General features: G+C 57.0%; 1 protein-coding gene, 1 long non-coding RNA gene and 1 other non-coding gene across 3 annotated transcripts; 1 reads left to right on the forward strand and 2 right to left on the reverse strand.

Moving 5' to 3' along the window:
- Positions 1 to 1,659: 1,659 nt before the first annotated feature.
- On the reverse strand, positions 1,660 to 13,448 carry MVD (mevalonate diphosphate decarboxylase). Its single transcript, XM_030581890.1, has 10 exons — positions 13,255 to 13,448; positions 12,245 to 12,315; positions 10,270 to 10,384; positions 9,189 to 9,335; positions 8,571 to 8,770; positions 7,847 to 7,921; positions 5,465 to 5,683; positions 4,126 to 4,241; positions 3,602 to 3,710; positions 1,660 to 2,469 (listed from the first exon to the last, which is right to left on the reverse strand). The coding sequence occupies exons 1-10, from the start codon at positions 13,322 to 13,324 to the stop codon at positions 2,389 to 2,391; spliced, it is 1,203 nt and encodes a 400-aa protein (XP_030437750.1). The 5' UTR covers positions 13,325 to 13,448; the 3' UTR covers positions 1,660 to 2,388.
- On the forward strand, positions 3,413 to 10,261 carry LOC115660445. The gene is made up of 3 exons (XR_004002820.1): positions 3,413 to 3,423; positions 7,119 to 7,134; positions 9,911 to 10,261. It is a non-coding gene; the product is annotated as an uncharacterized LOC115660445 (long non-coding RNA).
- Positions 13,449 to 16,783: 3,335 nt separating the features above from the next.
- On the reverse strand, positions 16,784 to 16,876 carry TRNAR-UCU. Its single transcript has 2 exons — positions 16,840 to 16,876; positions 16,784 to 16,819 (listed from the first exon to the last, which is right to left on the reverse strand). It is a non-coding gene; the product is annotated as a tRNA-Arg (tRNA).
- Between the last annotated feature and the right edge of the window lie 10,139 nt (positions 16,877 to 27,015).

Below are 27,015 nucleotides of genomic sequence, written 5' to 3' on the forward strand. Positions count from 1 at the left end.
CAGGCCTTGGCAGCTGAGGTACAATTTGCATGAAGGCCAGGAGCCTAAGGGGCATTAACAGAGGCTGTGGAATCATGGCACGCAGAGATACCTACTGCCCTGTTCCCCTTCACCAGACAGGTGGGGAACAAGAGGAAGGCTGCTAGGCATGCAGACCGTCTCTGAAGACAGCAGAGTCCTGCTCTGCAGGTGAGGCACGGGACAGGAGCCTTGGGCCCAGCCTGGCCTGAAATGCTTTCACTCAAGCCTCTGGCTACAGCACTCAGCCTAGGGTTTGCAAGCCACAGCTGAAGGGGTCACAGCTGCCATCAGTTGGTGAGGAAGTGGATCAATATCCTCATGCTTGTGGGTTGATAAAGGCAGCTCCTCCTTGACCCGAGAGCTGGCTAAGGCCATCTCACCCCAATGCTCCCTTCATCTTATCCCCCAACCCCGTATTTATAGCAAATGCTGCCTGTCTCCTCCCTTCTTGGATCAGCCACTTTCCTCCCAGGCCAGCAAGATGGCCACCACCCCGGCCTTCGAGATACCCCTACAAAGGCATCAGGCAGAGCTCTACAGTCTACACACATTTCTGGGCCTGCCCCTTCAACGTTTACTCTGACCCAGGAGGTGATGCAACCCCCCCTCCCCCATTATCCCACTGATAGCTCTAGCCACCCTGAATTTCTGAATGGGCAACACTATTTCTATAGCAACCCTCATCCCAGAACTTCCGCCAAACTGGGGATTTCATCAGGACCAGATAGGTCACAAGCACAGGGGAGAAGAGCCACCAAGGTGTTGGAATGAGCGAAGAGGAAAGGCTTTAAAAAAAACTCACCAACTAGGCAGCCTGTAGCCAAGTTCCTCATGAGTAAGCGGGCTGATAACAGGAGGAGCGATGGGACATTAGGAAAAGATTCTGAACACTACAGCTGCTACAACAGTTGGCTACGACATCTTCCATTTCAAGTGCTGCAGTGGCTGTATACACTAGTGATCACTCACCCACCTCTGAAATGCAGCCACCTCTGGGGTGGAACACTGCAGCTGTTGAGCAGCACACAGCACCAGCATTCCACACAGTGGTCCCCAACCTTTTTCATCTGGACAAGCCATGGAGGACCGTGGCGGCAGATGAGCATCCGCTGAAATGCCACTGACAAGGGGCAACGTCAATAGGTCTCGCCACTGAAAATCGCCTCTGGATGACGCAGCTTGTCAGCGGATGCTCATCCGCCGGCCAGTACGCGGGTGCACTTAGATGCCCCAGCAGGCATCATGGTACCCGTGGGCACCACGCTGGGGACCTGTGTGCTAGGAGCATGTGGCGGGGTTGTTATTAGGAGGGGAAGCAAAGAATAACTCCTACAACTGGAACTGCATAAGGGAGTGGGAAGTAGGCAGAACGTAACCAGAATTTGCCCCAGACACCAGGGCTTTTAGTCTAAACGTTTGCTAAAGTAGCTGTGGAATCACCATGGAAAGAAATAATCCTACATGTGTGGGGAGACTGGACTGGTTAGTGCTGCTAATGTAATGCAGGAATTTAATCTACCTGCTTCATTTTCAGCCTCTTCCTGGACAACACCCTCTCCCCATCCCTCTGGGTGCCTCCCGCTGGTCCGTAACAGGTCGAAGGGAAGCAGGGCAGGAATGTAAAAACTGAGCAGACACTTGGGTTCAGAAAGTGATATTCATGGGCATTTACACCTAAAAACCAACAAGGAAGCAGGGACATTTCAAAGTTGCTCCTATTGCTCGATTTTTAAAACCCAGCTTCTCAGTTAGTGCAGCGTGGGACGGTGTGATCTGTGCTGGAGAGCGGCACCAGCTGGCTAAGGCAATGAGTGAGCCCTTCATCTCTAGGTTGGTCCGGATCAGGCCCCACCAAAGAGCCCGGGGCAGCTGGCACCGGAAGCTGTTTCCATCCGGAAGCGGTTTGCCATGGCATCTCAGTCCTTTTCCTAGCAGCTGAGCAGCCTCATCACAACTGCCCTCCTTTGCTGGCAGAACTGGCCATGAGACAGGACCCTCCTTTCCTGAGGGGCCCCGGCAGATGCGGGGAGCAGCCCTGGCTGGGCAGCATGGGGACACTGCCACTGGCCAGGCGGCGTGCGTTCTGTGATGGGGCTTTGGTCACCAGCGCTCTTCCCCAGCATTAAATCCCCCCCGAAGGAGCAGCAGGCACAGCAGGACCTGAAAAACCTTCTCCCAGACTGTACCTCACTGGCAATCCCCAAGCCTTGCTGGGATAGGTTCCCCAAGACCAAGCCCCAAACACCTCTTCGCTCTCCTGAGAGCCAGCGACTGAAACAGCACGTTCCCCATGGGCTGAAAGTATCTTTGCTCAGCGTGTCTCCCTGAGGCTGAAGGGTGCCGGACGGCTGCTCCGCAGGGGGCTGCTCAGGTGCTGGGGTGGGGAAGCCCATCTGCTCCCAGCAGATGTAGGCTGGGATCGTCCAGAGACTGAGGTCCTGGCCCTGGCTACAAGAGGAACAAAGCCACACATTACAGAGGAGATCTGGAGAGGGCTGCTGGGACCCCATGGGTGCTACGAGCGAGGGACCTAGACACTGGGCTTTACGTACACAGCAGAGGGTTCAGACAGCACTAAACAAACAGGGTGCCCTGTCTAGGGGGGAAGTTAGAAGAAAGCCCCCTTTGAGCACTGCACTGCCAGAGGTGGGCAGGCCAGTGGTCTGTCTCCTGCCACTGCAGATCTGCAAACCTCACGGTCCAATCTGGGATGACGAAGTCAGCACCAGCAGCCTGCTCCCCCTCCAATGCCACCTGCATCCTGCCCTTAACTGGATACTTGCCTCCAGGTCTCCCCTCTGCACTCTGGTGGGTACATTGGATTTAACCCCATGATGCCAGGGGACACCATGCATCACGCGCTGCTTTCCTCTCACACCAGCCACATGACTCCTGCAGGCCCAGATTCCATGCGGCTGATGAGCTAGGGGACAGCTGGGTGTTTCGCTAGTGCTCAGAGAAAGAGGAAGCAGGTGCTAGCGTGGGGCGGGGCCAGCTGCCGGGAAAGAACTCGGGGTTTCTCTTCACTAGAAACATGAAGGTGCTGTTGCAGCACCAACGCTGGGAGAGAGAACTGTAAAAAACCCAGCCCCCCCAAGGGGTGCAGCTCCCAGCGCTGGCGCACAGGCTACAATGGTGCTTTACAGCGCTGAAACCTGCAGCGCTCAGGGGGTGTTCACACCCCTGAGCGAGAAAGTGGCAGTGTAGACAAGGCCTGGATGAGAGAGTCTATCTGCACAGTGCTCAGACCTGCCCAAGGAACAGCTCCCCAATCTTGGGGTGCTCCCCAATGGCACAGGGCTCGTCCTTACAAGGGGCCAGCCTTTGCAATGGGGATGGGGGAGGAGGACCTAAACCCCCTTCCCACCCCAATTCAGACTCTGGCCAGAGACCCAGAGGGGAGTCAAACAGACCTGCCCCCCTCGTTCCTCACTCCAGGCCGAGCAAACACAATTTTTCTGCCACTGCAGGCAGTCAAGCCTGGGGTCCAGCCACGTTTGAGCTCTCCAGCGTGGATGGGCTCGGGTCTGCGACAGCACCCCCTGGGGCAACCTGCCTCAGGCCCAGCCCCGCACCGTACCTTGGTGAGGAGGATGTACTGGATCGCCCCAGGAACAGGCTCCAGCACCACAGCACAGAGCAGCTCCTCCGAGAGCGAGGTGGGCCTGGCTGGTAGCCCCTTCAGGAACCTGCGGAGGCACAAAGGGGGTATTGGGGAGGGTAGGCGGTGCACACCCCAAGAGAGGGGAGATGGGGGGTCAAATGGGGCTGGGAGTCGCTGCCCTCCCAGTCATTCCCCGCCCCCCCCCGCACCAGGACACCTCGGGCTGCCCCCCATCTGCTGCAGACTGGCTCTGTTACCAGGCCGAGACCAAACTCTGAGCGCTCCCGCCTTAGTCCATTGCGGTAGACCCCGCCAGCGCTTCCTGACAGCCCCAAACCAATCCCAGCCTGCAGCCCCCTCCCCTGCTAGCCCAAGCCTGGGAACCCCCGCCTTCCACAGCCCTACCGATACCCCTCAATGCTGAGCAGCACTGTCCCACACCCCGCTGCTGGGGCACCCCGTCCCGACCCGCAGCCCCCAGCACACCGCGTGCGACTTACTGGTCTCCATTAGACCCCGGAGGGAAGCTGCACTTCACCACTTCCACAAACTCATCCACTGTGTCTGCCAGTGTGAAGACCACAGCGTTGGGGCCGGCGTCGAAGGTGTAGGCCACCTATGACAGAGCGGACGTGGTTAGCGCAGGGCTGCCGGTCCCCAGCAGGCTCCAGCGCTCGGTGCCCTGGGTCCTAAACACTCGCCCGGCCTCACAGCTGCAGCCTTTGCTGGCCCTGGGCTTGTCTCCACAGTCGGTGCCCTACAGCACACTGACACCTGAGCAGGGAGTTCAGGGGGCAGGTGAATGGGACTGGCCAGAGAGAAACACCTGCTCGAAAAGCAGCAGCTGCTTCTTGTTTCATTTGCCACCAGAGAGATGCACATTCCCTCCCCCTGCCACGCAAAGGGGCTGGTGCTAGCACAGCTGGGTGGGCAAACAGATCCTGCCCAGGGGTCCATTTAATCCAGAATTCATGGGCAAGGCCTGGTGCCACAGAAGGAACCACCTCCCCGCCCCCTGGCAGCTGCATCTGGGGTGGGGATCCCTCCCTAAGCCCCACAAAGAGGAACAGGCCCCCTGAAGCTTGTGAGCCACCTGCACCTCGTCCGCTCATCCACCAACTGCTCGACCCTATCACGTCTCAGGGGACAGGGCCGCACATTTCCCACAAACAGGGACATGTGATGGAGATTTGCTGAAGGTTAGCCACTGGGGAAGGCGAGTAGGTGCTGCAGGGTGGGTGGCAGAAGGCAGACAGGATAAATCACTCACACAGGGAGGTGGATTTTAGTTGGTTTCCTAGGGGCAGGTCCTCTGGGGCAGCAAGGAGCCTTTTGTCACACACCAGAGCCCTATATGGGACATCACTCCACTAGGAAGTTACCTCCTGCGTAGCGGTCACAAGTCAGTGCAGCCCTACACCTGTTCGCTGTCCCACCCCGGCACCCTGACTGCGCTGGATGTGGCGTCTTCTTGGCACATAGCCCCGAGTTCCCTGTGCTGCTCCAAGCCACAGCGGATGGTGGACAATTGTACACAGTTGTGAGGGACTCTTGGGTGCCAGGGGAGAACGTGGTAAAAGTCTCCCAACTCCCACAATCCTATTGTAGTGCCTAGCACAGCAGATCTCAAAGGGGTGGCCAACGGCTCTATGGGTACATGGCACATGTTCTGAGCGGACAGGCACCACTCTCCAATCCCAGGGCTCTGACACTCGCTCCCGGGACCCTGTCACCTTGGTACAAGGACAAGCCCCTCTCTGAACCAGGAGGCCATGCCCGAAGTGCCAGGCCATGCACCCCTGATGTCAGCTCTGTCCACATATCCTGCACTGAACCCACCTTGGTCTTGCCATGGTACGCGTTGAATCGGTGGGCCAGGGCGATGATGCGCCGGGAGACATCATTGAGGTAGAAGATAGGAGGGAAGGTGTCCAGGCAGGTGGCATGGAACTGGTTGCTGTCCTTCATGGTCAGCTGGCCAAAGCCCTCAAAGTCTCGCTGCTGGATGAACTGGATCATCTGGGCCATGCGCTCCGGCACCACCGCCTCTGCGCGGTGCTGCAATGGGGCGACAGGGACAGTTACATTGGGGGGTGGGCAGCACCCCATTACACTGGGAAGGGGAGACCCACAAAGTCATTACTACATTGGGCACCTGTGCCATCTACTTGGCACCATCATCCAGTGAGGGCACCTCATCACAGTGGGGGGGGGTGCCCCCCCACAACCATTGGGAGGGGCTGCTCCCAGCAAGGCCCCACCCACCAACATGCCCCTGCAAAGGTGGGGAAAGAGCCAGAAGAGGGTCAGAGACAGGAGACTGGAGGAGTCCTAGAATCACAGAACTGGAAGGGACCTCGAGAGGTCATCTATTCCAGATCCCACACTCATAGCAGGACTAAGTATTATCTAGACCTTCCCTGACAGGTGTTTGTCCAACCTGCTCTTAAAAATTTCCAATGATGGAGATTCCAAAACCTCCCTAGGCAATTTATTCCAGTGCTTAACCACCCTGACAGTTAGGAAGTTTCTCCTAATGTCCAACCTAAACCACCCTTGCTGCAATTTAAGCCCTTTGCTTCTTGCCCTATGCTCAGAGGTTAAGACCAATTTTTCCTCCTTGTAACAACCTTTTATGTACTTGAAAACTGTTATGTCCCCTCTCAGTCTTCTCTTCTCCAGAATAAACAAACCCAGTTTTTCAATCTTCCCTCCCTGGTCATGTTTTCCAGACTTTAATCATTTTTGTTGCTCTTCTCTGGACTTTCTCCAGTCTGTCCACATCTTTCCTGAAATGTGGTGCCCGGAACTGGACACAACACTCCAGTTAAGGCGCAATCAGTGCGGAGTAGAGCAGAAGAATTATTCCTCGTGTCTTACAACACTCCCACTAATACAGCCCAGAACGATGTTTGCTTTTTTTGCAACCGCGTTACGCTGTTGACTCGCATTTAGCTTGTGATCCACTATGACCCCGAGATCCCTTTCAGCAGTTCTCCTTCCTAGGCAGTCATTTCCCATTTTGTATGTGTGCAACTGACTGTTCCTTCCTAAACGGAGGACTTTGCATTTGTCCTTATTGAATTTCATCCTGTTTACTTCAGACCATTTCTCCAGTTTGTCCTGATCATTTTGAATTTTAATCCTGTCCTCCAAAGCACTTGCAACCTCTCCCAGCTTGGTATCATCTGCAAACTTTGTGTGTTCTCTCTATGCCATTATCTAAATCACTGATGAAGATATTGAACAGAATGGGACCCCACTCATTATGCCCTTCCAGCATGACTGTGAACCACTGCTAACAGTCCCTCCCCACCAAGGGCCAGAGCACAGCTGCTTTGTCCTGCTTTGAAGGGGATGCAGGGGGGGGGCACTCCCAAATCTCCCTCCCACCCTTGGAATAGAATTAGTGTTTCAGCTACAAAGGGTCTCCCGAGACACATCCCCAGTCACATCACAATGCCGCTGCTGGCTGAGTTGTTAACACAGTCAGTCACGTTCCGGCAGCTGTCAGAAACCTTGGCCCATGGTCACTTGGGTACAGCCTGGTCACCCACTAGTAAAACCTCCCCAATGTGAAGGCAACACCCTCGGATCCAGCAGCCTCGGAGGAGGAGACTCAAAGCTAGCGGGTCTCAGTGTCTCCAGCCACACTGCATCACAGCCCGCTGGCAATGAGCAGTTTCTTTGAGTGCATTCAAGGGCGCTCAGTCACTCTGGTGACCAGGGCCTGAGCAGCACCGACATGGATTCATTGTGTTGGAAGGAGCTGGAAAAACACCATCACACGCACTCGAAGGTCTGGAGATTTTGCAAGGGAGCAAGGCATCTGGCCCGGCAGCCCTGCAGACAGCATGGATGGAATAACCCTCCCACCCCTTCCCGGTCACCATTAGCTAGAGATCACCTCAGGCCCCGAAGCAGGAGAGTTTAGATGCCACCAAATCTCACAATTCCAGGGTCAGGAGTCAAACGCCCCCCAGCATGGCTCCAGGAGCAGATGCTGGAGCACAGAGGAGGTGAGGGAGGGGGGAGTTAGCCGCAGGCCTCCTTTGCTCTGGGATTTGAGTGATTTGGGGGTTATTCCAAACTCCAGTGCCCCCATCCACCCCAGCAGCATTGCAGGGGCAGCTAGATCAAACGTGAGCAAGAGAAACACCTGCCCCCACCCGCTTGCCACCCACGTGGCACAGGGCTGAGAACAGGGCTCCCGCCTCAAACCTTCAGCAAGGGGCTGGTGTCCACGCTTGTCTGCATCCCAGCCGTGCTGCCCACCGGCTTCTTCTCAGCGCTTACCTGCGGGGGGGGGAGAAAGCACTTGGCATCAGCATCCTCAAGAGCTCTCCCCACCCAGAGGAAGGTGCAGTAGCCCCCAGATGCTTGGGGAGCAGATCTCACCACCTGGGTGCAGTCAGTTGCCCCACCCAAATTGTGACATCCTTGAGAGTATCCCACCCCTAAACCCTCAACACCACACTGACTCCACGCTCCCCAGCACACCAGGAATGGACACTGCTCTCCCTCCCAAGTGAAGGCGCAACAAAACTCCGGAGCCCAGGTTCTCAGGCTCAGAGAGCGATTGCCTACGAGAGCCGTATTAGCCAGAATCCTGTCTGGAACATACCTCCAGCCCCGTCGGGAGGAAGATCTGGGACTGCAGGGGAAAAATGAGCCACAGGGAGTGAGAGTGACTCACCCAAGGTCTAGTCAGCAGGAGATGCTGGCACAGAACCCAGGAGTCTTGATGCCAGGTCCCTGCTCTAACCACTAGCCCACACTTCCCTTTCAGAGCTGGGAACAGAACCCAGGAGTCCTAGCACAGAAGCAGCCACTAGCTCTCGCCATCCCATAATGCTTGTCCTGCCCCACCCCCATGCTCAGGCTGGATGGATGCCATGACCGAGGGGTACCAGACCCCCTGGGCCGGCACCCGGTTCTCACTCACCACCAGGATGAGCACTCTGAGCTCCGGCCAGTGCGTCTCTGGCGCCACCTGCTGGGCAATGCTGTCCTTGCCGTCGGGCCGCTCCCCCATCAGCCACAGCACGAAGCCCCCCAGCATGCTCCTGCAGGCACTGCCTGAGCCCTGGCGGGCGACCTCGGAGAGCTCACCCTCCACGCCGTACAGCCGGGCCAGGGTGTGCACTGGGACACGAGACGGGGCGAGGTCAGTGCAGCTAGGGGACTCACTCCCCACCCACAGGGCCTGGCCACAGGGCTCCTCCAGCATCCAGCCCCCTGGTCCTATCCCAGGGTCACTCGTCCCCAGACGCCCCCCCCCCCCAAGGCTTCTCTCCCAACCCCTCTGTAGCACGGCCCAGCAATGGGTGAGGAAGGGGGGCCACAGCAGACTGGTACAGGGGCATGGGTGGGGGCATGAACAGCCCATCCTCCACTGCCTCCAGAGTTGGGGGCAGGGTGTGTGTGGGCGAAGGGACAGCCCGGCACCCCCTCTCAAGAGCCAGGAGCAGGGACAGCCCAGCACATACACACCACCCGCTCCCCTCTCCCGAGGGCGGGGGGGGGCAGGACCCAGGAGCAGGGCTCACACCCACACACTCACCCAGGCAGGCGTACCCCGCTGCTGAGGACGCCAGGCCGGCCGCCGTGGGAAAGTTGTTCACCGAGGCAACGTGCACTTTGTAGGCTAGACTGAGGGGGGCCGCGGCCCCAGCACTGCCGCCCCTCCGCTTCCTGGCCAGGCGGCGCACTGCAGGACACAGCAGAGTGGAGCTTAGATGTTCAGGAGACATCTGACCTGCCCCAGTGGGTTCCACAGGGCTGGGCTGGAGGTGGCAGGTCCATAGGTAGCACCTGACACCCCCTCCCCACAGCTGGTGGGACCAGCTGCCTGTGTTGGGAATTAACCCCTGGAGTGCTGGAGAGAAGACTGAGTGAGGTGGAAGCAGCAGGGCCATGGTGCCAGCCAGCGTTATCTGCATGTCCCTCCTTGCTCTCCTGGATGGATTCTGGGCAGGGAAGGAGAGGAGAGGGCCTGTGCTGGGGTAGCACAAGGGACTTTCAGGGCGTGGGGTACGTCCCAGAGAAGCAGCCTCTACTCCCCAATCAGCAAGGGTCTCAAAGCACTTCCCAAGCTTTAAATACAGCCCTTCGATCCCCGAAGAACAGGGGGGAGGTTTTACAGAGGGGTTAACTGAGGCACAGAGCAGGGCAGCACCCTGTGCACGGTCACGTGGGGAACCAGTGGCATGGCTGGGAATGGACCCCAGGAGTCCCACCTGCAGTTTGCATATGGTCTTGTAGGGAGGTACTGAGCACGCCTAGTGGAAGTATATGGGAAACCCAAGGGACTGAGACAGACCTCGGCCGCCTGCCCTCCCCGCAGGTGAGGGGACTTGCCTGCTTTGGGAGCCCAATGAGCCCCCTCCTTTACACTGCCCCTACACACCCCTCAGTCCTGTATTCTGGCCACCAGCCGGGTGTGAGCACAATGACTAGGTCTGGGAGAGACTGTGCAGTTCCCTGATCAACCAGGAGAGGTCCCCCTGAGGCACGCGGCACTGCCCTTGCAAGGGAGGCAGGGAGAGCTGGGGGCTCAAACTGGGGCCTGCCCCCTGGCAATGCCAGCTGCTCACACCAGCCCAGCTGGCTGTGCCCACCCTGCCCACCACCAGGATACTCACTCTCCCGCAGGCAGGACTGCAGCCGTGGGTGCCCGACGTCGGCTTCCTCCCCGTTCAGCCACAGCCGGTCCTCTTTGAAGTCTCTGCTGATGGCGGCCGTGGTGGTGGCTTTAAGCTGGGAGGGAGAGATCAGAGCACGCTGAGCTGCAGCCAGGGCCCGCAGGGGGCGCTCCAGCGCCATGCAAGCACACGGTTAGAATTAGCTCTGGGGATTGGTGCTGAGCCCCACCTCATGCCAGTGGCCACTATGCACCACTCACAGGGTCACACGAAGCCCCCATCCCCCACCCCAGAGGGGGCTGTGGATCAAATTCTATTTATGACGAGGAAGAACAAAAGCTCAAAATTATTCTAATGCATCATGATTGCTCTCTGTCACGGCAGCACCCAAAGGCCCCCATTGTGCTAGGCGCTGTACACAGGTAGAGTGACACAGTCCCCTGAAGAGCTGATACAGGTGGAAGAGACTTGCCCAATGTCAGCAGAGGTCAGTGGCAGAGGTGGGACTAGAACCATGGTCTTTCAACTCCCAGTCCAGCACCCTGCCCACTGGACACCCCCTCCCCACACAGGCTCCCACCCCGCCTTGATGAATGTGTGAAAGGATTCTCTGCAATGTTTACTTTGTTTTACAGAGCGGCTCCACTCTCACCGCACGTGTACATAGAGCAAAAGCTAGGTGCTCCCAACCCCTTAGCCCACGGGACAGCGGCTTGCACATTTTGCTAGGATAATAATAAAAGATTTCTATTTATACCACCACTTACTTGGGATCTCTCAGCCACGTAACCCCCAGTGGTCAGTAAATTCTATCACCCCCACTTTACATATGGGGAAACTGAGGCACAGAGGTGGGAAGTGACTGGCCCAAGGCCATACACAGCAAGCCAGTGGCAGATGTGGGGAGAGAATCCAGGTGGTTCCTGTTACCAGGCAATACTCCTTCCGGTGGGAACATGGGAAGAGGGATCCCTGACAGCCACGAGACGGGCTGGCACCTCTCACCTTTATGTGAGCGACACTGGCCATGACCTTCCAAAGGACCTAGAAGTGCAGTTTAAACTAAGTGTCTATTTGGGGCTGAGGTGTAACAAGTCACCGGAGACTATGGGGACCAGACAGCAAATGTGAGAAATTGAGACAGTGGGTGGGGGAGGTAATAGGAGCCTATATAAGAAAAAGACCCCAAAATTGGGACTGTCCCCATAAAATCAGGACATTTGGTCACCCTACCCAAGATTAGGCAGCACTTCAGCACAGGCCACAGGCCAGCCTGAGACCCCTTCCAATCCCAAGTCCCTGCCTTTGCACCAGGCTGCACCCCCCTTGCCCTGCAGAGAAGTCCTGAGCGAATACGTGGATGGATACATCTCTCTAAGCACAGATGCCAGTTAAACACTGCAGAGGGCCAGATCACAGGGATCTAAAAACGAAGGGCCAAAGGGAACTCCACTCAATTCTCGGGAGTTAATGATTACACCAAGGGAGGGACTGGGCCAAATGAGATTAAAAATAAGAAAAGGGAAAATATTGGGTAAATATCAGGAAATGAGTCCAGGTGCTGTGGCTCAGGAGGCTGTGGAATATTCTCCCAAGAGAAGGGACAGGAGCCACAGACAGGACTTGGACTGGTCCTTGGGGAACGCACTAGACAACAACCTAGAAAGTAGAGGGGAAAGATTTTTATGACACGCTTACAATGGGGTTTACAGCAAACCACACTTTGGGGCAGATGTTTCTCCCAAGATCGTCCATCATGTCCAAGCCCTTTGGGAAGAAAGTTACCACCTCTTTCCTTGAACATTTGCCTGATTGTTCCCAGAAGAAGAGCGACTGCTGTTTTTTCACTCCCAAATGACCCCTCCCCCCCCCGCTCCAGTCCCACTGTTAATGATCTCTCTTCTCTAGCAGCCTCAGCTCCAATTCACCCCCAAGAAACATCTTTCCTGGGCTTGTATTACAAGTTCATACCAACCTGGTCCTGGTGCAGGGTGACGCTCAGAGAGGAATTGATCGGTAAAATCAGCTCTTCATCTCGCTTCCCCCCTGGAAGAGTTGAGAGGGTAAAATCAGCCCCGAGAGCCCCCGGTCGTTACAATAGGGCTCTCAGCAAACAGTTAATCACTCAGGTTCCCGCCTCAGCAGTTACCGTCCCTCAGGCATGGGGAGACTCATCAGAGGAGCCCAAAAATGCAATGAGAGAGACACACACAAGTCACTTCCAAATAATCCACAGTGAACTGGCTACAAGGAACAGGTTCGACGAGATCATGGCTGCAGAATTCATTCTGCCTGCCTCACCCGGTGCTGATTACTTAACCACGGCCTCTGTTCTAAGTTATTAACCCCTACAGTGCGTACGGCCAGGACAACCGGAGGTGCTTCCGCAGCAGAGACCAAGACTAATAAACAAGGGCAACATCTGCAAACTCAGGACCAGAGAACAAGCCGAAGTCAGCCCCATTAAAGACGGGCCTGACGGCCCACGCGGCACGGAACACGGGGCTGAACAGGATGCCAAGAGCCCACGTAGAGGCCCTTTCCCTAGTTACGCCCCCATCCTGTGCTTGGTCCAGCCAGCGTCCCAGGCCTGTTAGACGGAGTCTGAAAGGGACTTTGCTTGGGCAACAACATCTGGTAACTTTCAGCTCCTCCAAGACTTCCAGACTCAGTGAGACAGGCTTTGACAGGGCTCTTCTCCTGGCCCAGCCCCCCTCAACCCTCCCCTGCCCTTGCTGAGAGGCCTCTCTGGAGGGACCGGGGCGGAAAGCGCCAGCCCGCTGGAAGGCGCAGCCCCTGCCCCGAGGAGCTTACACAGTCTCAGAGAGACACGGACCTTTGGTCACTGAAAACTGCAGCCGCTGCCGACTCCAGGGCCTTACTGGGGGCGATTGGGGGATACGCGGTGCCCACCCCCCTCTGGGGCGCTGCCCGGGGACAGGGGGCACCAAGCCCGGCAGGCCAGAGGGGCAGGGGGATACTCACAGTATTTGATGACTGCGATGTTGACAGGGGCTGTGCAGGTCACCACGGTGAGGGGCTTCTCCCCAGCCATGCCGGGGGCTGCAGAGGCCCAGCGAGGGAGCCGCGGCGCTGCACCGGGCTCGGGCTCCCCCGCACACCCCGCTGGCTCCTGCCCGACGCTGCAAGCCCCTGCGGGCAGCTGCCCTCCCACACGTGTCTGCCCCGCGCGACACACCCATCAGCTGACGGGAGCGGATTGGCTAGCGGAACACCAGCTGCTCCCGCCGCTTCCAATCAGCACCGGCCCCCCGCCCACGGCTGGCTCTGCCAACCAATGGGAGGGATCGGAAGAGGGGCGCCGACCTCTCCCTCTGCACCCAGCAGGAGGAACCCTGGTGGCCCCGGGTGCACGTTACCACCCGAAGGATTTTAGGTGTCACATGAAGAGGGGAATGTTGCTGCAGGACACCAGGCGCCATATTAATGAATGGAACAGCGTGCACATGCGCAGTGTATACTCGTGCTACCGTCATTCAGGCCCTTGGGTTCCAGCGTCGGCCATGACACTATAGGCAAAGCCAAGGGAGGCTGAATTAGGGACTGATGCTGCAGTTGAGCAACCTGGGGGCAGGCGGAGGGGTTGATCCTCGGGCCACTGACACCAGATTACCCAGGGTGCCGGATCTCGCAGTGTTATATGGTGGCTCATGTGACTTTGGGAGGGATTGGGGATATTTGCAACATTTGGGAGGCTGGGGGGATATTTGGGGGTTTTCGTGGTGAGGCAGTAGTGCCACTGTAGCCAAGACTGAGATGCTCTTACTATTTAACAGCTGACTTGTCTAAGCACTGTAGAAATCTACATACTTCCTAAGATTTCAGAAAGCCCCAGCTTCTGGAGTCAGAGGATCACAGGTGAAATCACAGCTTTCATTTTAAACTACAGGTCTGTCGTATCTTAAGTGCATGTAACGTGCGCGATTTCAGCTTTACATGGTCGGCAAAAACCAAAAAAAAAAGAAAAATAACAATGTTAATATTGTACCTGTAGTGCGGACGATTCCACCCGCTGTTCAACTCAATGTAATTTTGACTATACGCGGTTTTCGCTTTACGTGCTAACCGTGGAACGGAACCCCTGTGTAAGATAAAACTCGCCTGTAGTAAGTTTCTAGCCTTTGTGATTGCAGAGGAAAGCTTACAAATATCCTTCCTCCCTCCCCCTCGGGCTCAGACACCAGCAGGCAAATAAAAAGAACCAGGCATTTGTTATTCTTATAACTCTTGTGATTTTTAAGCCAAGCTTGTGATGGGGGGGGTGGCGGCTTTTTCACATTTGAGGTTGGCAGTGCCCCGTTCCTGTGTAGCCAACCAGGTTGTCATTCCTGATTGACACCAATGAGAGACGAGATTCAGCCCTAGTGCCCCATGTTTTCCGGCACAGTACTACACACCCCTTGAGGGCTGGGTAACTTCCAGCAATGTCAGCATGACATGGACAGTTCAAAGAGATTGGAGGAAGCAGCCTGTGTGTAATTTGGGTCACACAAGTTTAGACACTAGGGGACGTGTAAGCAGAGTTCCTTGAAGTAACATTCAGCCTGGCCCTTTAGTTCCTCTTCTTTCTCCTGCCAAGCATGGGTCAGCCTTGGTGGCCAGGCAGATCCTGTGAACATGGCTGCCTGGCTCTGGTGCTGGTTCTGGGCCTCGGACACCTGGATGCATTTGTTCTACAGGCAGTTGTGGTGAGAAGGGAAATGAGTGAACTTGGCAGGCCTACGTATCATCCTAGGGCATTAAAGCCAGCTGGTTTCCTCCCCTTCTCTGGCTCAGGCTCTTTCACCCTTCATTGCAGAGAAATGCATTGCTGCTTGCTGACTCTGGAGACATTAAGACACTGTGTGGATGGCCCTTTGCAGCTGCAGCACTCTGACCCAGATCCTTTGACTCCAATGGGAGTTAGGCACCTTAATACCTTTGAGCATCTGGGCCTCTGTTCATGCAGCATGGGCGGCAGCAGGGTGCAGTTCCCTCAAAGGCCTTTGTCTCCCATTCACTTGGCTGCTTTGCTGCATCTGCCAGCAAAGGGCGGATTGGTGCCTTGTGGAATGGTCTGTCTGATATAGAGGCCTGTGAACTGGGCAGGCATCCAGGCCTCGATTCATTAGGGTGACCAGGTGTCTGGTTTTCAACCAGAACACCCGGTCGAAAAAGTGCTGCCGATCGGGCAGTTAAAAGTCTGGTCAGCAGTGCTGCGGGGCTAAGGAAGGCTAGTCCCTACCTGTCCTGGCTTTGTGCTGCACCCCGGAAGTGGCCAGAAATCCAACTCCTAGGCAGGGGAGAGGGAGCCCATGGGGCTCCGCGCACTGCCCCCAGCCTGAGCACCAGCTCTGTACTCCCATTGGCCAGGAACCTGCAGGCAAGGTCAGCGAGCAAAGCCTCCTGTAGTACCTCTGTCTAGGAGCCGGACCAGCGAGCCACTTGCAGTGATTACCTAAATTAGGGATCGGCAACCTTTGGCACGTGGCCTGCCAGAGTAAGCACCCTGGCAGGCTGGTTTGTTTACCTGCCGTGTCTGCAGGTTCGCCGCTCCAGGCCAATGGGGGCTGCGGGAAGCAGTGGCCAGCACATCCCTTGGCCCGCGCAGCTTCCCGCAGCCCCCATTGGCCTGAAGCAGCTAACCATGGCCAGTGGGAGCCGCGACTGGCTGAATCTGCGGATGCGGCAGGTAAACAAACCGGCCCAGCCTGCCAGGGCCGCATGCCAAAGGTTGCCGATTGCTGGCCTAAATTTCAGAAGCTGGCTCTTGATTCCACTAGCCAGTATCCTCCGAGCAGGCAGCTTGGAGCTTCTTTGCAGGATTCCAGCCCTGGAGCCTGGGGGATCCGGCTGGGATCCTCAAACAGGGTGAGCTGAGATTTACAGCTCGCTCCTGCTCCATCAAAGTCAACTGCAAAACAATCTGTGGGCATGCTGGAAATGAACAAAGCGTAAAACTGAGCAAAGGGAGGTTGAGACTGGCGAGCAGGGAGTGTTCCTGCCAAGCACGATGGAGTGATCGGTCTACTATTCCAATCTGACCATCTCCTCAGGGAAATCAGGAAAATCTGGTCACGGGCCTGTCTGCAGAGACTGATCAGCAGCCGGACAGTTAGTGCTGCTGTAATTTCTCTGTCTGGAGTCTGCTGGGAACTGGACTTGGTGTGCCCATCCATGACACGTGGGCCAGCAACCAGCCCTCAGATGGTAACAGCTCCACTCACCTCCGATCAGTGGCCTAGAAGGAGTTAACAATGACCAGTCCCTCCCAAGAACTGTTTCTGAAGATAGAGAAAGATCGTGATTGGTTTTGATGTCACATAGCTTCCTTTGGACTCTGGCTTTAAGCAAGTGACAGGCCTCAAGTTTTCCTTGGTTAGAGGAATTGTTCTGTCAGTCACTGGATGCATTTCTCTTCTGTTGGATTAATGCCAGGATTGTCCAACCAGTCTTGGTGCTGATGCCTGGAATATCCTGTGGTTTCAGCACATTCACTGTGTAGGGTGTAAAACAGCTCTGGTGGGACTTGAACCCACAACCTTTGAATGGCTTTATTAGTCATCAAGCTAGAAGTCCAATACACTATCCATTGTGCCACAGAGCCCTTATGGTGATAAGAAAATCTGCAGCACATGAATTGGGCTCCTCGGCCACCTACAAACACCATGAACCCCCTTGGCAGACATGCTCCCTGCATGGAGGGACAGCCGAAGAAAAGGAAGATCCTGGTGGAGGCTGGGAGTCTGCCACCCTCGCTGTATTTCTTCAGCAGGACTCGTTTGGCAGGAGGCTGGACAAAGGAAGCCAGGACACCCTGTTTCTTAGACGCATGCTTTGCACCTGTCTAGTACCTTCCAGGGCTTTACGGACATTAAGGAGCACAGTGGGCGGCAGATGCCCCTGGGAGGCATGTCACTAGCATTATCCTCATTTTACAGATGGGAAACTGAGGCACAGAGCTGTGACCCTGCTCACGCAATGAACTGAGAATACAACCCAGAGCGCCTGGCTCCTGTTAACCACAGGAAGGCTCTGAACTCAGCTGCCAGTTCCCTTCCTTACAGTAATGGTGTAACAGGGCCCCTCGAGGGCCCTGGGGCAAGACTAGGCTATGGGTCCCCTTCCTGATTCTGAAATCTAAAATGTTATTTACTCTCGATATCACGGGCCCCCCGCCTACCCCACCATCCCCAACCCCTTGCCCTGCAGCCCCCCAGTATGCTCCACTCCACAGCCCACTAGCAACTCGCCCACAGGCCCAGGACCTTCCTAGGCATTCACCAGCCCTGCTGCCCCTCTCCCCCCCTCTCAGTGCACCGTTCACATCCTCCCAATCCTGGGTGCCCAGCAGCTCCACTTGTCCCCTCACCCGCCCCAGGCTTGCAAATGAGAGCGAGTGGCATTGCGATCCCATGGGCCAGGAGACAGGCTGGAGCATCGCTCCATCCAGTGGGGCCCCCGTAACCCTGTGGGCCCTGGTACGCCTGCACCACTTGCACCGTTGCAGCCACCCCACTGCCTTCCAGGGCCCCCGCTGCCCACCACTGCAGCGCCTCCGGGGAGGTGGCTGTGCTCAGGAGGGCTGTTCCTGATGGCGCTTTGAATAGCAAACGCTGCCTTGTGTCACAAACACGGTCACCCCTGGGGCCAAGGCAGCCTGGTACTGGGGGCAGCATGGCGGGGATTGCCCAGCAGGTGGTGGCGTGGGCCCTGCTTTCCCAGGGAAGTGGGCTCAGCTCTGCAGCTTTCCCTGTGAGCCAGGGATGTTTTCTCTTGGCACCTGGCGAGTGAGCGAGGGGCAAGGTGGAAGGGAGACAGCTGGGAGTGGGCCAAGAATCCTCCTTTCCCTCTCCCAGCACCTTCCCAGTCACCCTCTAATCTCCACAGCATCACCCCTCTGGTTCCAACCCGCCAGCCAGGTGGGCATGGCCCCTCCCTTCCCTGGGAAGCACTGATGTCGCGGGAGGAAGAGAGGTGCGAAGCAGGATTCTCCTGGCTGGTTTGCTGGGGGATTTCCCTGCCTCGGGCTGGGCTGGCCCAGATCCTGGCCTCGGGCCAGGGCTTGAACTCAGAGCAGCGACAGGGCTGGCTCTCCGATCCTAATGGCGCTCCAGGGAGGAGCTAAGGGGAAGTGTCAGAGAGGCCAGAACAACAATACAGGAGGTCACAGGATTTGCAAGGAGCAGGGCACCACCCGCTCAGCTTGCCCCTCCTTTGTGCCCTGCCCTGCCCCTCCAGAAGATCAACTGCCCTTCCTTGCGCAGCCCACCCTCCCTAAGTGCACGCCGGGCACAGGACATGGGCCGCACTCCTGGGAGCACGCTGGACACAAGACAAGGGCCGTGCTGCTGGGTGCACGCTGGGCATAGGACACGCGCCATGCTGCTGGGTGCACGCCGGGCACAGGACACGGGCCGTGCTGCTGGGTGCATGGCGGACGCAGGACACAGGCCGTGCTGCAGGGTGCATACTGGGTGCAGGACAAGGGCTGTGCTGCTGGGTGCGTGCCGGGTGCAGGACAAGGGCCTTGCCGCTGGGTGCATGCCTGGCACAAGACAAGGGCCGTGCTGCTGGGAACACGCCGGGCACAAGACAAGGGCCGTACTGCTGGGTGCATGCCAGGTGCAGGACACGGGCCATGCTGCTGGCTGCATGCTAGATGCAGGACACAGGCCATGCTGCTGGGTGCACGCCGGGAACAAGACAAGGGCCGTGCTGCTGGGTGCATGCCGGGTGCAGGACAAGGGCCGTGCATGCCGGGTGCAGGACAAGGGCCGTGCTGCTGGGCACAAGACAAGGGCCGTGCTGCTGGGTGCACGCTGGGCACAGACACCGGCTGTGCTGCTGGGTGCACACCGGGTGCAGACACTGGCCATGCTGCTGGGTTCACACCAGGCACAGGATGCTGGCCGTGCTGCTGGCTGCACACCGGACGCTGGACATGCTGCTGGAAGGCCCAGGCATACCGAGGGAGGTGCGCTGACATGCCAGGGATGGGAGTGGATGCTAAGAGACGAGAGCCGCTCAGGTGGGGATAAAGCAGCAAAGACATTAAGAGCATTGCGGGCAGCAATGCCCACTGGTTAGCGTGCCCCTGCTGCGGGGAGTGTTCTTTGCTGGGTCTGCCCACATACTCGCTGCGTCCCGCTGCAGGTGCTAGAAGGACCAGTGCAGGGCCCGGGCTGCTAAGCTCTCTGCGGTGCCGCTGCTCCTTGACGAACCAGCTGCTGTATTTATTTATGCACTTTAAATACCTGCCAAGCTCTCTGGATTCCGGGCATAGTTCTCACCCCATCACGCCATCGCCGAAGAGAAGGTCACGCCGATGGAGTGCGGAGGATGGGGGTGAGCGCTGGGGGTCCCGAGACTTGTCCTTAACCTCATGCCCACTGCACGCGCACACACACTCACAGTCACGCACACGCACAGTCTCACACTCCTCTCAGCAGCTTTGTCACATTAGCCCCAGACACCTGCTAAGTGCAGGGCTTCCTTGATAACGTTCCCTCTTCTCTCAGTCGTCCAGCCCCAAAGGTCCCATCCCACTCTCCTTCTTGGGACAGGGAGCGGTTTCCACCTTCCCACCCCAGAATCTTGACCCCATCAGCTCAGCTATGTGGGTGAGGTGGGTTTACCAGCTGTGCCCCTCCTGAATTCCAGCCTGCTGCAGGAGTTGGCCTGGCCCCTGGGGCAAATTAGAGCAGCCCAGGGCCAGAAGCTGCTCTAATTTGTGATGGCTTTCCACAGGTGCAGAGGGGCCAAGCTGCAGCCCAGACTAGAAGCAGCACAGCCCCACCCTTCCTTTCCTCCACCTTGGCCCCATCCCTGCACTGGCAGCTGCCGCAGTGGGACAACTTAGAACGCTTTCTCCAGCTGCGCAACACCAGGGACTTTCCCTGACACTGGGGTAATTCCTGGTGAGACGATCCATTGCCTTGGTAGTCTCGGTACGAAAAGCCGACGTTCAGGGTCCACAGCAAAGTACAGACCCGAGCCCCTGCCTCCCCTCTGTCTGCTGGGGATGCTAATAATTATCCCCAAATCATGGATTCCGGCCGCTCTGATCTCCAAGGCTCCGTCCAGGCCGGTGGGGAGAGTCCTGAGCGACGATGAGTATTACTATCATGTTTTCCTTTTTTCCAGTGTTCCATCACAGCCGGGTACATGTAGGCCTGGGCTGACATGAGTAATGGGTCACAGGCATGACCTCATTTCTTGGGAGACAGAATTAGGGAGGTCACTGGAAGCAGAGCTCCTGTACAAGTTGAAACAAGGGAGGACACCCAGGGACCTATTACCAGAGGAGCACAGAAGCTTGGCACGTGAGATGAGGCACAGAGTAAGGTGTGCCCGGCCCACGCATGACCGGAGCATGCTGTCCAGGCATTGGTGCCTACCAGGGACTGCACCAATCCCGACACGTGTGATGCAGTGTACAGCAGCTGCAATGTGATGTGTAAACGTATACGAAGGAAGAGGTTTGCTGTGTAACTCTGGCTGTGTGGGGTACCCTGTACTCAGCGTAGCATTGCTGTGTGCCGGATAAAGGGACGCGAGTGTGGGCGGTGAGTCTCGTAGGCATGAGGAGGCTCAGCCTCCCTAACCAGGCCTGTGGCCCTGCCCACACTGCACCCCGCCCTCGCTCCCCCTCTCCCCTGAAGATGGCAGGGGCTCTGCTCCAGTTGGTGGCCTGTACTCGGGCCGGCCGGTGCAGCTGGTGTGGGCCAGCTGGTGCAGCTGGGGCTCCTCTGGCCATGGGGGTGGCCTCGGGGCTCCTCCAGCTGCAGGGAGGGAGGTTCGGGGTTCCAGGGGGCAGGGCACAGATGGAAGGGGCGGGGCCAGGGGCTAGCCTCCCTAGGAGGGGGTTCAGCCGCCACTGGAGACAGACTGACTTCTTGGGGAACTGACAGCTCAGGAGAATCCCACCAGTCCGTCCCTTAGACCAAGCTACCCTGCTCTGCCCCTGCAGCTCCCAGGGTTATCGCGTCCCTCGCAGGCACCATCTGGCCAGGCCAGACAGGATCATTTGATTCTGCCTTCATCTCTTCGGCATCTTTTCATTGCTTTCTGAATTCCCTTGACTTTTGCAACATCTTCTTAGCACTGAGGAACACGGGCTTCCAGCTGATCAGAGCTCGACGAAAGATGAATAGGGCTTGCTCCAAATTTTCCCCTCACCTCCCAGAAAGAGCAGATGCCCCATCCCCTGGGCAACAGCTGAAATTCAGTCCTTGCCCCCCTTTAACAAAGAAAGCTCCTGAGTCATGGGGGGATGGGAGATTGCCCCCCCCCACCTTCGGAGGAGCCCGGCTCATTCTGCATCCTTAACGAATTTCCAAAACAAGCAGCTACAACTTCTTGCCCCCGTATTTACATGAACCTAGCAGAGAAATGCAGGCAACAAGTGCATGCAAAGCCTCATTCACCAAGCCAGCACCCTCCCCCACGCGGGGGGGTATTTTTATCTGCCAGTCACTGACAGTGGAAAGTATTCAGCAAATCCCAGCCCTAGGAGAGATACATACACATGCACCCAACCTCCAGGATAAATATATCCCAGCCTTGATTCACTGGGTCTGCCTAAAAATAGCAGCCTTGCTTAGCACACACCTGCCTGGTGGGTTACTAGCTGGAGCACTTAGCACTGAGCTGACCCCACTCAGGCAGAATGGGAAACCCTGGGGCAGGTGGTGAAACCACCACTGAAGAAGCAAAGCTGGTCCCAGCAGAGCCCTGCAGTTAGCTCCACATGCCTCCAGACTGATGCCCTGTTGTCCTACGGTTTAGGCAGAACCGGGAGTGCCAAGGAAACCTACGGGTCTGCCCCTTGAGTGCCTCTAGGGTGACTCACGCACAGGTTCTCTGCTGCCCTTCCTAGCAGAATGTATGGAACGTAGCAACCGCCAGACCGGATCAGAGCCAAGGGCCATCGAATCCAGGGTCCCATCCCCAACAGCAGCCAGCACCAAAGGCAGGTGGCGCAGCAACAGATGTGGGATAATCTGGTCTCTGATAGTCAGAAATCAGCTCAAGCCCTGAAGCAGGAGGTGTAATCTCCCCGACAGCGTTATCATCACTCATCATAACAACTCTGGCTAGTCTATTCCCAAGGGCTGTACACATGGCCAGGCTAAATTCTTGGCCTCAGCTCCCTGGGACGGTGAGTTCCACAGCCTAATTCCATGTCGTGTGAAGAAGCATTCCCTGAGGTGGGTTCTGAATCTGCCACCTTGGTCGTTCATTTCTTGTCCTCGTCTGGACCCCCCCCACTACCTTTGATCACCACGACAGCAGATTTGCAGTTAAAGGTGGGCCCACCAATCTCTCACTGGCTTGGGGCACCGGAGCTCTGATATTCGCTGTGCACTGATCTCCAGCTGGGCTCCGACTCAGCTCCCTCCCGAAGACACAAAGCCCACCACCGTGAGTTCCAGAAACGTGGTTCAATTTCTGGTGCTGAACTAAGCCTCCACCCCAGTCGGTGAGTCCAAGGCTACAGAACTAGGATTCAAGAGGCTGTCGCTGTCCCATCTCAGCCTGCCCCCTTCCAGAGCGATAGGCGGATGTAAATCATCAGAGCTTTGCTGCTTTCAATGGAGCCAGACCACTTACCCCAGCTAGAGAGCTGGCTCCCTGCTGCTCCGAAAGGCTGCTCCTCCCCCTACAGACTGGGTGGGGGCTTGAGTTCAGGACCCCCAGCCCTTGCCCTCTGCTCTCCCAGCTAACCCAGCAGCTTTGCAGCACCCTCAGTCACGCTCCAGCTGCAACCTGCCTGGCAGCTGCTGATGATCAGTGCAGCAGGGGAGAGAGGTTTCGATGTCTTGCGGAGAGGCGAGGGTGAAGGGTTGCCTTTCCCTGCGGGCACTAGGGCTGGCCCAGCCTGACACCCCACGGCTTTGAAATGGGGAGTTCGAGGCTCAGCCCTGACTCACAGACTAAAAGCCACCTGTGGCACCTGGCTAGCGAGGTCAGTTTATCTATTAGGCTCTGTCACGGAGTCCCCGGGCGATGCTCTGGAACTGCTCCCCACCAAGCCAGTCAGGACTTTGGGGAGCCTCCTCTCCCTTGGAGCAGACTTGTTCAGGGCAAGAAGCTCACATGTCTTCACCTCCTGGGTCTCTCCTTGGAGCATTCAGCATCCTCTGCCCCTCCGTGCGCTTCCCACAGCGAGCCTGCCCCAGCGGGGTCCTGGGGAAGCCACCGGGTTCTGCACCCCCACTTTGCAGTCAGACGTGACTCTCAGCCAGCCAGTAACACAGAGGTTTATTCGATGACAGGAACAGGGTCTAAAACAGAGTTGTAGATACAGCGAACCGGACCCCTCAGCTGGGTCCATTCTGGGGGGCAGTGAGCCAGACCCCCAGGTCTGCCCTCCACCCTTGACCCCAGCCAGCTCCAGACTAACAGCCCCTCCTCTCTCCTCAGCCCCTTTCCCGGGCCAGGAGGTCACCTGATCCCTTTGTCTCCAACACCTTCAGCTGGCACCTTTGCAGGGGAGGGGCCCAGGCCATCAGTTGCTAGGAGACAGAGTGCCAGGCATTTAGGTGCACTGGCCCTTTGCTCTGCCAGATACTTAAGAACTGCCATGGGGACACTGAGGCACCAACACAGTATTTAGAGAAAACATTAAGAACTTTCCCAGTTCCTCACAGGCTCCAATTCAGCCCCAGCATCAGCAGTGTAGACCCGCCCCCACCCACACACTGAAATCAGCAGCAGTTGTGGCTTGTCCCACACACCTTTGTTGCTTTTGGAGGAGGTGCAGGGGGGCAACGGGAAGCAGGCCTGACTCAGACCTGGGTGCCTGGTATAACCACCCAGACTGACCCTGATGAAGGGCTGCCAACAGACTGGGCCAGGCCCTGACCCAGCCCTCCCTGCCACCATGTAGGCTCTGGCATTGGGGAGCTCTGGCCCAGTTCCCCCGGGAATGATCCCAGATCGGACACATGCAACTTGCAAACCAAGAGGTCTGTGCTTCTACCTGCCCTGGGCTCTGGGAGTCCAGCCGGCTCTCTCCTGGGTGGGGCTGGTCATGGGGGCTAGCAGGGCAGGAGAGAACCCGGATCCCCTCACCCACTTGCTGCACTGGCTCAAGGAACAACCAGTAAAGCTGGCAGCACAGGCTGGACAATGCTCAGGGTTAAGCCTGGCACTGACCCTGAGCACCCAGGAGAGGAGCTGGTGTTCCCAGCCGGGGGGGACCTGCTACCCTGCAGAGTGTGGGGGTGCAGAGCCTGCCAGCTCAAACCACCCAGCACCAGCCAGCGATTGCCTCACCAGCTCCTAGGTGCTCTCCTGGCATCTGATCCTCTTCCACTAATGTGCTAACAGAGCCCTGGAAACTTGTGTGTTTCCACTGGGGCCTGCCTGCTGGTTATAGATAGTGCGTGGAGGGCAGGCTCCGCCCAGGGCAGCTGGCTATAGCTAGGAACGGCGCGGCTATTTTCAGACAGGTCATCACACTCACCAGGGGAGCCCCTCCCTCCCCCGCCAGGCTCCGCTGCAGGGGATCTCGATCGAGGGGCTGCTGCTTTGGGGAGCACAGGAGCAAAACGTGCTGCATCTCCAACCGTCACAGCCCTGTGCCAGTCCCTCCCTGTCCCACACCCTGAGCGGATCATTTCAGTCTGCTGCTGCGCTGCCCCGCCTTCCTCCTGGCCCCAGAGCGCAGGACACAGAGCCGGCGCAGCGAGGACATGACTTCGGCCTTCCCAGACCCTTCCTCTCATGGATTGGGTTTAAGGGCCGAAGGGACCCTGAGCGCCCCCCTGCTGCCCTCCTGTGTAACCCCAGAGCTCCCCCCAGTTACCCCGGTCCTGAATCCGGCAGCCTGGGCTTGGCTACAGCACCTCGTCCCAGAAGGCAGCCAGGCTTAAAGCCAGCAAGAGATGGAGGAGGATCCAGCCGACCATCTGAACGAGCTTGGCAGGCGTTTGCCGATCTGCCTCTTCCATCCCTGCTCTCAGAGTCCCCATTTCACAGCCCAGCGTGCCAGTGCCAAGGAGAGCCGCGGGCTCCGTCCCAGCTTTAGCCACTCTCCCCCACACACACCATGCGTGTGTAAAGGGGCAGGGGGTACGGCCAGGGAATGGCATGAAAGGGGCGTTGGGGTCTCGGCTGCGCTGGGACCGAACACCCTGCTTCCCCACTGCTGTGCCTGTTCCTGCTCCCCAGGGCTCTGCACCCGGCATTTCCACCAAGCTGAGACTCTCGTCAAATAACACCAGCACCTTACATCACAAACACCTGGAAGCGGCAATTTCAAGGGACGTGCGCCAATCCACCAGTGCAGAGCCAGGAGGGAGGTGCTATTTTCACCTCCTATTTCCAATGGGCGGGGGGGGGGGGGAAACAGAGCCCTGAACCCAACCCTCAAGATCCCAAACACTGAACCGATGTCAGTTCAACACCCAACGGGGCAGTGTCACCAGCACTGGAGCACCCACAAAACTGACCACCCACTTAATGGGACAGTAACAGGATTGAGCAGCAAAGAATCCTGTGGCACCTTATAGACTAACAGACGTTTTGGAGCATGAGCTTTCGTGGGTGAATATGAAGTGGGTATTCACCCACGAAAGCTCATGCTCCAAAACGTCTGTTAGTCTATAAGGCGCCACAAGACTCTTTGCTGCTTTTACAGATCCAGACTAACACGGCTACACCTCTGATAAGTAACAGGATTGTTGCTCATGTGTAAATTAAATACCAGCTCCTAAGGGCAGATCTACCGAACTCTGAGAAGAGTGAGACAGACAGATGGGTGTGGTTCCCCAGCCACTCACCAGGAGAGAGGATCTGCACAAGCAATTAGTGCATCATACAGGCAGCAGTTGTAATTCTGCACTTTGGTGCAAGATGCCTGGGCCAGACTTCCCCCTAGACAGGACACACTCCCATTTGGTTGCTGCAGTTTGGGCCACACCCTCACTGGGGACAGTCTGCCAGGTTGGGAGAAATCTGTTTTCACCCCCTGTTGCAAGACAGCTCTGTGGATGATGAGCGGAAGCCTGATTTGCAAACGAGGCCTTCTGTCTGGATGTGATGTAGTGAGCAACTGTACTGTGAGGAGGGACCTTGAAAGTGTCAGGGGGCTGGGTAGCAAGGTGCATTATGCTTCAGTCTTCTGGTAAGAAAGTCACTCCTCTGCTAAGGGACCTCCTGTGCCCAAGCCCCAGAGATCAACATGGGCTGCTCCTCACGGTGCACAAGGACTGTCCGCTATTCTCAAACGCCAAACATCCCTGGGGCTGTTTGAATCAGAACCTTCCCACACTATCAGACGTCATGGGAGACACGAACTTGACTTTCCTGGCTGTCCCAGGCTGCTCTTCGCACGTTCTCTGTGCTAAGTCCCATGAGTTCTCCCTCTGAGCACTGTTTGGCAGCTGAATACTTTCGGGCGGCCCCTTTTGCACATTCCTCCAGCTGCCCCCTGGCACAACTGCTCTGGCTTGATTCTTTAGTGATAAGGAGTTGTTGAACTCTGATGAATCTTGGCATTTGCTATACAGTCATTCCATTTGATAACTAGTGTTTTCCTAAGACGTTTGCCACTGAAGGCATTCCAAGATTTGTCTGGAGCTTTGGTGGATTTCCAACTTTCACCTCCATAGGATGAGGAGGAGATAAACCCTGGACTGGAAGGTTTGTAGTTTGGTCTTAAAAGTGTAGCTGGTTAATGATCAAATCTTGTTTAAGCTGGTGAGTGCAGCTGCCACCTTGCCGGTCTGTGACTTT

This window comes from Gopherus evgoodei, chromosome 12 (genome assembly GCF_007399415.2).
Source record: "Gopherus evgoodei ecotype Sinaloan lineage chromosome 12, rGopEvg1_v1.p, whole genome shotgun sequence".
In the NCBI taxonomy this organism is placed as follows: domain Eukaryota; kingdom Metazoa; phylum Chordata; order Testudines; family Testudinidae; genus Gopherus; species Gopherus evgoodei.